Here is a 12,702-nt window from a genome sequence, read left to right as displayed (position 1 = left end):
TGGGCAAGATTTGAGGATCATTATTTTCGTTCGTTGATCGTTGGCTTGTGGTGTGAGTGTTGAGAAAGAGTTGCCTTTACCTGGCACCAATATTTGCGCAAGGAAGTTGCGATCGCGGCTGCACGTGTGGTAGTGGTACAAAAGCACATGTTGTTTATGTTTTCGGCGCGTTTGTTTGAGTGTCGTTTTGTGTAAGGTGTGTTTTCAAAACAAATCGCGAAAACGTGACCTACCGATCGTTTGTTTGTTTACATTTGCGCTAGAGCACGTTGAAGAGCTAGAATTGAAATTTCGCGATCGCGATCGATTTTTCCTCTCGAGAAAAACGCTTACAAAGCTAGTTTGAATGAAATACGAAATCAGCTATCACAGCGATACCACGAGCGAGGGTGCGATGGGAAGCCGTGCGCAGTCCGTGATCTGTGACAAGGTGCTGGCCGGGCTGCCCCAGCTGCTCGACGATCTGCAGAAGCTGTCCGAGGATCAGGACACCGCGGACGTGGTGTTTATCCTCGGAACCTCCGAGGAGCGAATCTTCGCACACCGGATCATCTTGATGGCTAGGTTGGTTCGGAAAAATCTAGTTGAAGCTTTAACTAACAAAATCGTTTTAGATGCAAATCGTTCCAAAACACAAAACGCGGTGAGATCTGTCGCATTCCGGGTTGTTCGGTGTTGCCATCTGCCCCAGGCGCTCCCTCACCGATTCGACTGCCACACATCGAAGCGGACATCTTTCGGCAGTTTATCCTCTACGTTTACACTGCGAAGGTATGACTCGGACCAGAGCGGTTTGTGCCTTTGCCAAAGAAACTTAAGCTTAGGGTGGGTGTCACTGCTAAAAACGTTCGTGGTTTTAGCAAAGACATACACTTTCAGACTTACCTCTTTTAAAAAGACGTGAACCATAATGCAATACTTTAAAATTCACTACCAAAAGCATTTCAATCAATTTTAGATCATGCTGCAAGATTCGAAGGTGTTTGAAATGATGACACTAGCTCAGGATTTGGGCGTGGAAGAGTTAAAAATTGCCTGCGAGGAACACGTCAGAACGACAATGTCGGTTGCGAATGCTTGCACGTTTTTGGCTGCCGTTATGGAAATCCAGGATAAGGCTTCGGGTAAGTGAATTGTACACTTTTTTGGAAGTATTCACGATACAATGCGGGAACGATCGAAACCAATTCTACGATTGTTTCTGAATTTCTCATTAAACGTGAACTGAATTGTAATGAAACTACGATTGACTGTTGATATAAGAGTTCCAATTTAAATGAAATCCATTGATCAAAATACTTATGGTTTGCATGTCATTTTGAGCAATAAAAACTTTTGAATTTACCCCGATTTTCAGTCATCTCTCTCTTAATACGTAAAAGGTATGTACGGTACATTCTTGTTACAATGGTTCGGCATCATAGCCGCAAGTCCTGCAAGCTCTAACGCAGATGCTCTATGCTACAATCACCATCTTCTTCCTATTATAGGATGCCATATTTAGCATTTGGTATGACAACTGAAGATAAGCTTTTTTCGATTGTATACACAAGAAGTGCAATACATTGTATTGCGTTTTCTCAAACTGATGCAAATAAGGTGAACTGTTCCAATAATTAATAACAAAATGTCGAACGAAATGCCAAGGTTAATCGTTGCTACGTCCGTGGTAGAAATACAGAAATGCGTAGAAGCATAATACTCAGTCGTGAATAGAGAGTGACGAGCGGGAGTTCCCGGGAAATCGGCCATTTTTTGACCTCTCGATTCCCGGGAAATTTGGTCGAGACTCCCGGGAAATTTTATACTTATAAATATCGATCCAAAATTAAAAAAAAAAAACTAGTCAGAAAAACATTTGAAAAATTCGAAATTGTTTAGAACATTTGATGTTCAATGTTCGATTTTCAAGTTTGAATTGATCAGTGCTTCTCTAATCTTCTTATTCCAAAAGTGTAAATTTTACCTTTTCAAAAATTCCAATAACAATAATTGAGTGTAACCAAAAAATGTGGAACCCAAAATTAATATTGAAGCATAATAAGCATTTACAGACCATAAATGAAATATTTATTATTTCTAAGAGGGAAAAGCCTTTTTAAGATAAGTTTAATTTCCATATTCTCTCTCGAGTATAGCAAAACTCATAGTCAATTTTTTTTTTTAAATTCTAAGTAAGTCAATTTCGCTTTATCGAGGTAATTACATTTTTAATGCCAATAAGTCATTTTGTGTTTTGCATGTTAGATTATATTTTGGGAATAAAATCAGGAATTCTTTGTAAGCGGACACTCAGTCTGCTAATTGTGAACATTTACAGTTGACCTTAAGAAGGAAAAAATCAACTTAAAGTTTTTGTTTTGAGCCGTTATTTATCATATTGCAGAATGCCATATTGCATAAATGGAAAATTATATATTAGTTATTTTTTTACTTTCAAAAAAACTAATAACAAGTTCAACAAAAAGTTTGTGCAACTTTTGAAAAATCAATCAGTGCAAATGAAGATTCGTAAACATTTAAAACCGCAATTCGAGTCCCAAAAAGGCTCAAGAAACGATTTTGTATTTGTAGATTGAGGGAAAAAATCAAAATGTAGAAATAGTTCCCCAAAATAATGAGGTTAGTTAAATTTACGTTTGGATTAGTATGAATTAATTGTATCTGAATTCATTAAAAAGAAACGTTTTTTGTTTTTCTTTTTAAGTTATTGACATTATTGGCTAGTTAAAAAAAATCCCGGGTCCCGGGAATTCCCGGGAAATGGAAAAACTCAGCTCTCGATTCCCGGGAAATTGAAAATCTCAAGAATCGTCACCCTCTAGTCGTGAAACACAGTTGGCGTTCAAAAGTCATGTTTGCCTTACGCACCTCAATGAGGAATGGCTATAAATCACTTGAAAAATAAACTTATTATTTTAACCTTCTAGACTTACCTTCACGTGTACATAGAGCAGTTTCAGCTCAAATCAGGAATTTTTCTGGTACTTTTGTACCCGACCCTCTCCGATTTCAATGAAACTTTGTAGACATGCTATCCTAGGTCTATATAAACCATTTTTGTGTATATGTCGTATCAAAAAGTGGTCAAAGAAAAACTTGTAGGAAATTGGACGGGCTTTTTGAAAAAATACACTGACACAAAAATACAAACCACTTCTATGAGATTTCTTGATTTTTAAGTTTAAAAGTTAAATTTAAAGGCGATGAAACGAGTTTTTTCCTTCAAAACTAGACATCAGATATCAGCTAGAATTTTTGAAACTTTAAACTAATATGCCTTAAAATCTTACTACCTTTAATTTGTGTCCATGCGACCTAAAACCGGTAAAATCGGCTATTCGTCGATCATCGACTGTAATTTTTCATATAGGGGGAGAGGGGGTAATATGCACCCCCGGGGCAAAATGCACCCCCTGCTTTTCTCGGTATTTGGAAGAACTTTCCGGGGAAAAATCATAGAAATTGGAAGCTTAACATTGCTAAACCATGCTGGAAAAATTTGAGCATCGCAGAAACAGCTCAAGTTATTTGCAAAACTTTAAAATGTTGTGTTTTTATCTAATTTTCTTTGCACTTTTATTATGATTTTTGGACAATATAAAAAGCATTTATTGATATTGTAAGTGTTGAGGTAAATAGTTTTTGCCATAATCTTCATTATTCTGTAGATAGATGAGTCAAAAAACATCAACAAATGCATTTTTAATTAAATTTTAAAGCGTGGTCGGGGCAAAATGCACCGCTGTGAAGCTCCTTAGTAAAAACAGCGGTGTCATCTAGTGGTGACTAGTGAAAACTGATTTTACCCGGTGCATTTTGCCCCATGTTGTGGTGCATTTTGCCCCGTTGTTGTAGTGCATTTTGCCCCAATGTTGCGGTGCATATTGCCCCGCATGGTTGTTTGAAATGAATCAAAAATGTTTTTAGAAATGTGATATTTTCGAACAATTTTGAGGTTTTTTAGGACTTTTTTCACATGGATGACGAAGAATAATTGTTGTTTTAGAACATCGAACAAAATTCTTCCACAGTAATGCTGTAATGGTTGAGAAATCACAGTTTTCCCTTAGGGGGTGCATATTACCCCCTCTCCCCCTATTGAACTGAATCACCATGCACAATCGAATATTAGAAAACAAAAACAATTAACAAAAAAAACCTCTGGGGAAATAGATTGAGGTTATGTAAATTCAGACATTTTTTTCAAACTGCTTGTAATTTGAGATAGGTATGTCAGATCTAAAAAATTCTTCAAACATAAGAAAGGTCATTTCAGAACCTTTCTAAAAAAATATAATATGACAGGTTTTTATGCAAAACCACCCTTTTTTGCAAACTGTGAAATTTATATGCAGCAGTTTTTTAAGCATAACTTTTGATGTGCTTTACTAAATCTTATAAATCTCAAAAGGGACCCAAGACGAATCGAATTAAGTCAAAACGGTCAAAATCGGTTCAGCCAGTGACGAGATATTCCAGTGATATTTATTCGGTACACTTGTCTACATACAGCCAAACACACAGACATTTGCTCAGCTGGTGATTCTGAGTCGATATGTTCAAATGAATGTGGGTCTAATTAAATGTAGGTGGCGCCAAAATGAGGTTACTTGCCGAAAATCGTATTCCTTTCTGCTGGATTGATGAACAAAATCGCTTATTTCTTATGATTCCTTGCATCAATCTTAATGAAACTGGTTGCAAAAGACGAGAAAATATTTTTGCTTTAAAATAATGAACATCATTTTTTTGGCGCGCAAAAATTTGTGAACTTTTTCTTAAAAAAACATGTTTTGGAACACGAAAAAATTAGTTACCCCGTATATATCAATGAAATAAACTGTTATATAGTTGATAACAGATGTGTTAACGTATATTCAACAATTTTTATTGATTTTTGACAGACTTTCTTGCCAAATAGTCCAAATTACTATCTTTTTCTAAATTTACAGTTTTCTCATATAAAAATCAAACAACTATAGGCCCCCAAAACCAAAGCTAAAAACTCGATTCGCCACCTACATTCGAGTAGGAGAACTTTGGTGCAAGGTTACGTTTACGTTTTTGCGCGATAAGTGCAAAGGCGAGTGAAAACTATTTAAAGGTTTTTTAAAAGAAAATCGATCTTTTGGAATAAAATAAAGTTAACAGGAGGTAAGAAATAAAAACTTCTATCGATTGACTTTTTGATTTTTTTGCTAAGTTGCCTTTTTCATTGAAAATTCTGAGATCCGGATTGAAAACGCGAGAATGAGGTTAGATTGCAAATTTTGAAAATCATTCCAATTAGGGGAACTATACCCTTTATCAGCCCATTTCTATTATCGGCCTATTAGCACTTTGATCATGAATTACAGCTTTCATAAAGTGTTTTTGACTGTTCCAGAGTAATAAATAGCTCAAATAAAAGTGAGCAAGCAACTTTCCATTATAGATACATCTGAAAATGTTGATTTAATAGCGTTAGACGGCAAAAGTGATGATAATTTGTCGAACGGCTTAGAGTGATTATAATGGGTATATTTCCCCTACCAATTACCTACAGCGAGTAAGTTGGTTTGAAATTTGAAATTGTTTTATTTCATCATAAAATCGACATTAACGATTGAGTGCATCACCCGGGAACTTTTTACTAAAATTCAAATTTCTCGAAAAGGGTTAAAGTTTTCGCAAAACTAATCCCGACCGGGCCTAGAGGACATTTCAGAGTATGTCTTGTGCAAATATGAGCTTTGTTGGTAATCTCTAGCTCATAGAAATATGTAATTTGTAAACAACTTTTGATGAACGTAACATTTTCGCTAAGTTCCCCTTCGTGTAGCAGAAAACAAAACCATTTTTTGGGAAAACTGGTCCCGACAGGTTTTAGTTTAGACAATTCCCTTCAATTTGATGTATAGAAAGTATAGCATTGTATACCAAAAACTTACAGAACTATCCATTTTGTAAAAAAAAATCAATTTCATTTATGTTGGAATGTTTACGTTTTGACACAGCAAAGCGCTTGAAAAGGAAGTGCTGCCAGATTTGTTTCCAACGAGATTGAATAAAGTTTTGAGCCATGTGACTTGAACAAAAAACTTTTTTTTCCTCAAATGAACTCATTTTTTCAATTTTAAATTTTTAAAAGTTCATGTTTCTGGCCACTGTCATGACCAGGTGGCCACTTGGCCTCGCCGAAACCGGTTCCGCCGGATTCCGTGAAACCTGTGTGCGGTCATTTTGCGGATTGTTTCGAACCTCACTATGCTGCATATCAAATGCCATGAAATTTCGAAAGGAAATAAGTTTGACCATTTTCATGACCAGGTGGCCACTTGGCCTCGCCGGAACCGGTTCCGCCGGATTTCGTGGAACCCGTGTGCGGTCATTTTGCGGATTGTTCCGAACCTCACTATGCTGCATATCAAATGCCATGAAATTTCGAAAGGAAATAAGTTTGACCACTTTCATGACCAGGTGGCCACTTGGCCTCGCTGGAACCGGTTCCGCCGGATTCCGTGGAACCCGTGTGCGGTCATTTTGCGGATTGTTTCGAACCTCATTATGCTGCATATCAAATGCCATGAAATTTTGAAAGGAAATAAGTTTGACCATTTTCATGACCAGGTGGCCACTTGGCCTCGCCAGAACCGGTTCCGCCGGATTCCGTGGACCTCGTGTGCGGTCATTTGGCGGATTGTTCCGAACCTCACTATGCTGCATATCAAATGCCATGAAATTTCGAAAGGAAATAAGTTTGACCATTTTCATGACCTCGCCGGAACCGGTTCCGCCAGATTCCGTGGAACCCGTGTGCGGTCATTTGGCGGATTGTTCCGAACCTCATTATGCTGCATATCAAATGTCATGAAATTTCGAAAGGAATTATTTTTGACCAATCGACTTTTTATACATAAGTAATTTCTTGGCCGAACTTGGGGAACCAGCCGCATTGTGGACGTAATCGCCTTTTCCCGATTTTATCCCACTGTGCCTTAGCGTTCTCGATTCCGAGATTCCTATTTGAAACTAGGTGTCCGAAGGCTTGATTGTTGAAGTAATTGCAAACCTCTTTTTACACCTAAGCTTTCATCCACCCTGGGATTCAAATAGACGACCTTTGGATTGCGAGTCCAACTGCACGGATAGAAATCCTGAAAGTAAAATCGGTAACTCTGTGATGAAGAATTCGACAACATGGAAATATAAAATTATAAAATTATAAAATTATAAAATTATAAAATTATAAAATTATAAAATTATAAAATTATAAAATTATAAAATTATAAAATTATAAAATTATAAAATTATAAAATTATAAAATTATAAAATTATAAAATTATAAAATTATAAAATTATAAAATTATAAAATTATAAAATTATAAAATTATAAAATTATAAAATTATAAAATTATAAAATTATAAAATTATAAAATTATAAAATTATAAAATTATAAAATTATAAAATTATAAAATTATAAAATTATAAAATTATAAAATTATAAAATTATAAAATTATAAAATTATAAAATTATAAAATTATAAAATTATAAAATTATAAAATTATAAAATTATAAAATTATAAAATTATAAAATTATAAAATTATAAAATTATAAAATTATAAAATTATAAAATTATAAAATTATAAAATTATAAAATTATAAAATTATAAAATTATAAAATTATAAAATTATAAAATTATAAAATTATAAAATTATAAAATCATAAAATTATAAAATTATAAAATTATAAAATTATAAATTATCAAACACAGGTTTCACGGAATCCGACGGAACCGGTTCCGGAGTGGACAAGTAGCCACCTGGTCATGAAAGTGGTCAAAAATAATTCCTTACAAAATTTCATGGAATTTGATATGTAACATGATTAGGATTGAAACAATCCACCAAATGACCGCACCCGGATTCACGGAATCCGACGGAACCGGTTCCTGAGTGGACAAGTGGCCACTCGGTCATGAAAATGATCAACATAGACTCTTCACAAAATTTGAGATCAATCGACATAAAAAAAATCTCAAAACTAATTTGAGTTAATAAAAACCAAACTTGATTTACTGGCAGCACTGCCATGATGAGCAAAAAAGCGCTCCCGGGCCATGCACTCTCCCCTTAATAGCAAATTATACCATTTACATGTAAGGAATAAGTAGCTAAATTGATATAAACGAAAATATTTTTGTGATGGCCGATTTAACCTGTTCATTATCTGATTCAAAATAGGCCCCCAAAACCAAAGCTAAAAACTCGATTCGCCACCTACATTCGAGTAGGAGAACTTTGGTGCAAGGTTACGTTTACGTTTTTGCACGATAAGTGCAAAGGCGAGTGAAAACTATTTTAATGTTTTTTAAAAGAAAATTGATCTTTTGGAATAAAATAAAGATAACAGGTGGTAAGAAATAAAAAGTTCTATCTGTTGACTTTTTGATTTTTTTGCTAAGTTGCCTTTTTCATTGAAAATTCTGAGATCCGGATTGAAAACGCGAGAATGAGGTTAGATTGCAAATTTAGAAAATCATTCCAATTACCATTTTTCAAGCAGAGCTTTGCTTTTATGGTAGAAGTGACTTTAAAAAATATTTGTTCACTTGAATATTCTACATACTCAATTGATTAGTTAGGTTTTGGTTGATTAAAACATTTCCTTATTTTGAATCAGATAATGAACAGGTTAAATCGGCCATCACAAACATATTTTCGTTTATATCAATTAACTATTTATTTCTTACCTGAAAATGGTATAATTTGCTATTAATGTCGATTTTATGATGAAATAAAACAATTTCAAATTTCAAACCAACTTACTCGCTGTAGGTTATAATGAAAACATCACCCCAAGTTTCAGCGCCCTCTAGTGGGGGGTAATTATGACGTTTGATTGCCTATAAGGGAATGTTTTAATCAACCAAAACCTAACTAATCAATTGAGAATGTAGATTATTCAAGTGGACAAATATTTTTTAAAGTCACTTCTACCATAAAAGCAAAGCTCTGCTTGAAAAATGGTAATTGGAATGATTTTCAAAATTTGCAATCTAACCTCATTCTCGCGTTTTCAATCCGGATCTCAGAATTTTCAATGAAAAAGGCAACTTAGTCAAAAAATCAAAAAGTCAAAGTTCTCCTACTCGAATGTAGGTGGCGAATCGAGTTTTTAGCTTTGGTTTTGGGGGCCTATATTTCGAACATCGCTGTGCAGTGCTCCTACTCGCCACTAGGATGCGATCACGTTTCCGTGGAATTACTCAATTTTAGTTTGCCATAAAATTGTATTTATGTCTTTTCGCTTAACTGCCACTAGATCAACTTTTTGTAAAGCAGTTACTCGCCACCAGGTTGCATCACAGACATATGTTGCCGCTGTAATCAAATTATAGCTAAATGCTTGCAGCGGTACTCCCCAAAAATTCACCACAAGGGTCCACATCTGACACCTGCCCACATCTGTCAAGCGGCTTGTTTTCATTCTTCGACCGCGTCCCTCTTGCTTCGGCCAAACGTTTTGTGTAATTTCCCCCGCAAGAGCTTAAAGGCAGACAAAAAACCGGCCTCCAAAATGTCGTTCAAGGGCTCCAAGGTGCAGAAGGTGATGGTCCAGCCCATCAACCTGATCTTCCGCTACCTGCAGAACCGGTCCCGCGTGCAGGTTTGGCTGTACGAGAACACCCACCTCCGGATAGAGGGACACATCGGTAAGCGCTCGGTTCTAACCTCAAACTGATCCGGTTCCCGGAGGAAGGAAAGTAAACAGAGTTCTAATCCGGATTGCGTTTCTATTGCAGTCGGATTCGACGAGTACATGAACCTGGTGCTGGACGAAGCCGAGGAGTACAACATCAAGAAGCAGAACCGACGCACCCTCGGCCGGATCATGCTTAAGGGGGACAACATCACGCTCATCCAGAACGTTCAGTCGAATTGAGGCGGGGACGGAGCTGACCATCAACTTGAACTAACTTAAATATTTTACTATCTCTCGTGTGAACTTGTGTGAGGGGAGAGAGAACCATCTTCTGAGGATTAATTTCATTTAAATGCCGATTCAGTTATCTTGTAAGACTAGTGAACGAAGTTTCGTCCGGGAAGAATTTGAAGGCGAATCGTTTACGAATTAAAACAATCTTTTTGCTATAACGTAAAAAATACTGCTGTAAAGTAAGAATAAATGGAAGGAAAATGAATTCAAAATCGAAATGTGTTTTTAGTGTAGTTTGCTAGAAAAATTAGAAATTTGATTAAAGTAGTGCACAATTTAATTGGGAAAATCATAATTATTTTCAGGTGCGAAATTCGCAGCTCCGTTTTTGGAAAAGTGCATCACATACATTGCGGAGAATGCGTCCGAGTGCGTCAAGACGAATGCGTTTCTGAACCTCACCAAGGAGGGACTGATTCAGGTCATTTCGTATGATAATGTAAGTATGGCATTTTGGTTAACTCGAATTCTTTTAACTGCTTTTTAAAATAATTCTAAAACTGATTTAAATGTATTGGGTAAAACTAGTAGGCTAGGCCACACAAGTCTGAAAATAGTTGGAAATTTGCCGAAATCTGCGAAATTCGGGAAAAGTGGAATATCCAAAACATTGTTTGCAAAAATTTAACACTTCAACAATTCCAGTACCTGTTTTGAACCTTTTTGTCCTTTTTTCCCGTCCTTTAAAACGACCTATTCTTGATTCTGGTATAAATTTGGTGAGTTTTTTCATTCTTTCAAACATGGGCATCGTAATTTGGGGCTAAACGGGACACAAAGGGCGAATGCGGATAGCAGTTTTATACATGTTGTTGCACAACATTTTGGTATTTTTTTTTATTGGTTTCGGTAAGAGCAGACACAGAAAAACTAAATAAGTCCATCAAAATCCAAATTTGAAACTTATAAGTGCTCTAAAAACTGCCCTGTTCAGACTGTAGTCCCGATTCGCCCCGTTGATGACAGTTCTTTAGTTAAAAATCCGACTTATAAAATATGTTTTTACTTGTTTTCTGCAGACCCAAAGGTTATGACTCTCCTTGAATTAAGCTTGTATAGTCATTTTTTGTAATTTTTTGTAGGTCAGTGAACATAACATGTTTTGACTATTTACTCGAAATATTTACAAAAAGAAAAGGTTAAAATGGATGTTTAGAGAAAAAAAAATCTGGAGTTTTTTTAAAAAGGTCCAATAAACCAAACTTCCAGTCCAGAGTCAGGGGTATTAAAAAACACCCAAAAAGCAAAAATTGAAAATTTGGTTTATTGGACCTTTTTAAAACAAACCTCCAGAAATGGGTCATATGATCAAAAGGGTGTAATAATGAATGTTTGGGCCTTTTGAAATGTTGGTCTTGATTCAAAAAAATTGAAAACATTTTTTTTCGAAACGATCAGAAAATTTCACGAATGTTTCATATTTTAACATTTCTAAATCGGACCATTAGTTGCTGAGATATAGTAAAGTAAATCTTTCCCAGTTCCTGAGGGGAACACCCGTGAAGAGTATCGGGGCCGGCATTTACAAAGCGGATTCAGTGGCAGTTTTTCACTCAACTAATGTTAACATGTTTAGGTTAATGTTAACATTCCATAGGTCGCCTCCCTAAGGTGTCGTGATAAGGTCCAGTTTGTGACGATACACTACCTTCCCTTTACTAAGCAATCAAATCCAGAAGGGAAAAGATCACCAGTTGTGTTGGTCCGAGCCGGGATTTGAACCCCGATCTACCGCTTACGAGGCGGAAGCGTTACCACTAGGCTACGTGGCTCGGTCTGAGATATCGACATTAGAAAATGGTGAGTTGTTTGGGTGACACTCGAGCAGTTCTCTCAGATTTCGGTCATTCGATTTTTTTTTGTATTTTTTAATCCGACTGAAACTTTGTTGGTGCCTTCGGTATGCCCAAAGAAGCCATTTTGCATCATTAGTTTGTCCATATAATTTTCCATACAAATTTGGCAGCTGTCCATAAAAAAGGATGTATGAAAATTCAAAAATCTGTATCTTTTGAAGGATTTTTTTGATCGATTTGGTGTCTTCGGCAAAGTTGTAGGTATGGATACGGACTGCACTGAAAAAAAAATGATACACGGTTCAAAAAAATTTGGTGATTTTTTATTTAAATTTTTGTCACTAAAACTTGATTTGCAAAAAACACTATATTTATTTTTTTTTTTTTTATATGTTTTAGGGGACATCAAATGCCAAATTTTCAGAAATTTCCAGGTTGTGCAAAAAATCTTTGACCGAGTTATGAATTTTTGAATCAATAGTGATTTTTTCAAAAAATCGAAATATTTCGCAAAAATTTGTCAACTTTATTTTTTGATGTAAAATCAAATTTGCAATCTAAAAGTACATTACTGAAATTTTGATAAAGTGCATCGTTTTCAAGTTAAAGCTATTTTTAGGTAACTTTTTGAAAATAGTCGCAGTTTTCCATTTTTTTTTAAATTAGTGCTTACATGTATGGCCACTTTTGAAAAAAATATTTTTGAAAAGCTGAGAAAATTCTCTACATTTTGCTTTAATGAACTTTGTTGATACGACCCTTAGTTGCTGAGATATGATAAACTAATGATGCAAAATGGCTTCTTTGGGCATACCGAAGGCATCAAAAAGTTTCAGTCGGATTAAAAATACAAAAATAAAATTCTAAAAAAGACCGATTTCGTAGAGAATTGCTCATGAACTCAAATTTGCAAAAAAAATA

At 35.3% G+C, this 12,702-nt stretch overlaps 2 protein-coding genes across 2 annotated transcripts in view; both read left to right on the top strand.

The window, feature by feature from the left end:
• LOC6047363 (serine-enriched protein) overlaps positions 1-12,702 on the top strand; it is a 103,160-nt gene continuing 90,458 nt past the window's right edge. Inside the window, exons 1-4 of the mRNA XM_038256398.1 lie at positions 1-564; positions 615-771; positions 959-1,124; positions 10,291-10,424. Of these exons, the coding sequence (XP_038112326.1) occupies positions 347-564; positions 615-771; positions 959-1,124; positions 10,291-10,424 (675 nt within the window). The 5' untranslated portion in view covers positions 1-346. The remainder of the gene's footprint in view (positions 565-614; positions 772-958; positions 1,125-10,290; positions 10,425-12,702) is intronic.
• On the top strand, positions 9,483-10,197 carry LOC6051422 (probable small nuclear ribonucleoprotein E). The gene is made up of 2 exons (XM_001867825.2): positions 9,483-9,701; positions 9,792-10,197. Exons 1-2 carry the CDS (start codon positions 9,566-9,568, stop codon positions 9,929-9,931), a joined length of 276 nt encoding a protein of 91 aa, XP_001867860.2. The 5' UTR covers positions 9,483-9,565; the 3' UTR covers positions 9,932-10,197.

The sequence above is a fragment of the Culex quinquefasciatus genome, chromosome 2 (assembly GCF_015732765.1).
Source record: "Culex quinquefasciatus strain JHB chromosome 2, VPISU_Cqui_1.0_pri_paternal, whole genome shotgun sequence".
NCBI classification, from domain to species: domain Eukaryota; kingdom Metazoa; phylum Arthropoda; class Insecta; order Diptera; family Culicidae; genus Culex; species Culex quinquefasciatus.
Note: the sequence above shows the minus strand (reverse complement) of the source record. Positions and strands in the feature narration are given on the sequence as shown.

Bases quoted from the DNA above. Each gene is read 5' to 3' on its own strand.
- LOC6051422 (XM_001867825.2), top strand. From the start codon at position 9,566: ATGTCGTTCAAGGGCTCCAAGGTGCAGAAGGTGATGGTCCAGCCCATC. The intron at 9,702-9,791 runs GTAAGCGCTCGG...TTTCTATTGCAG, and splicing joins CCGGATAGAGGGACACATCG to TCGGATTCGACGAGTACATG.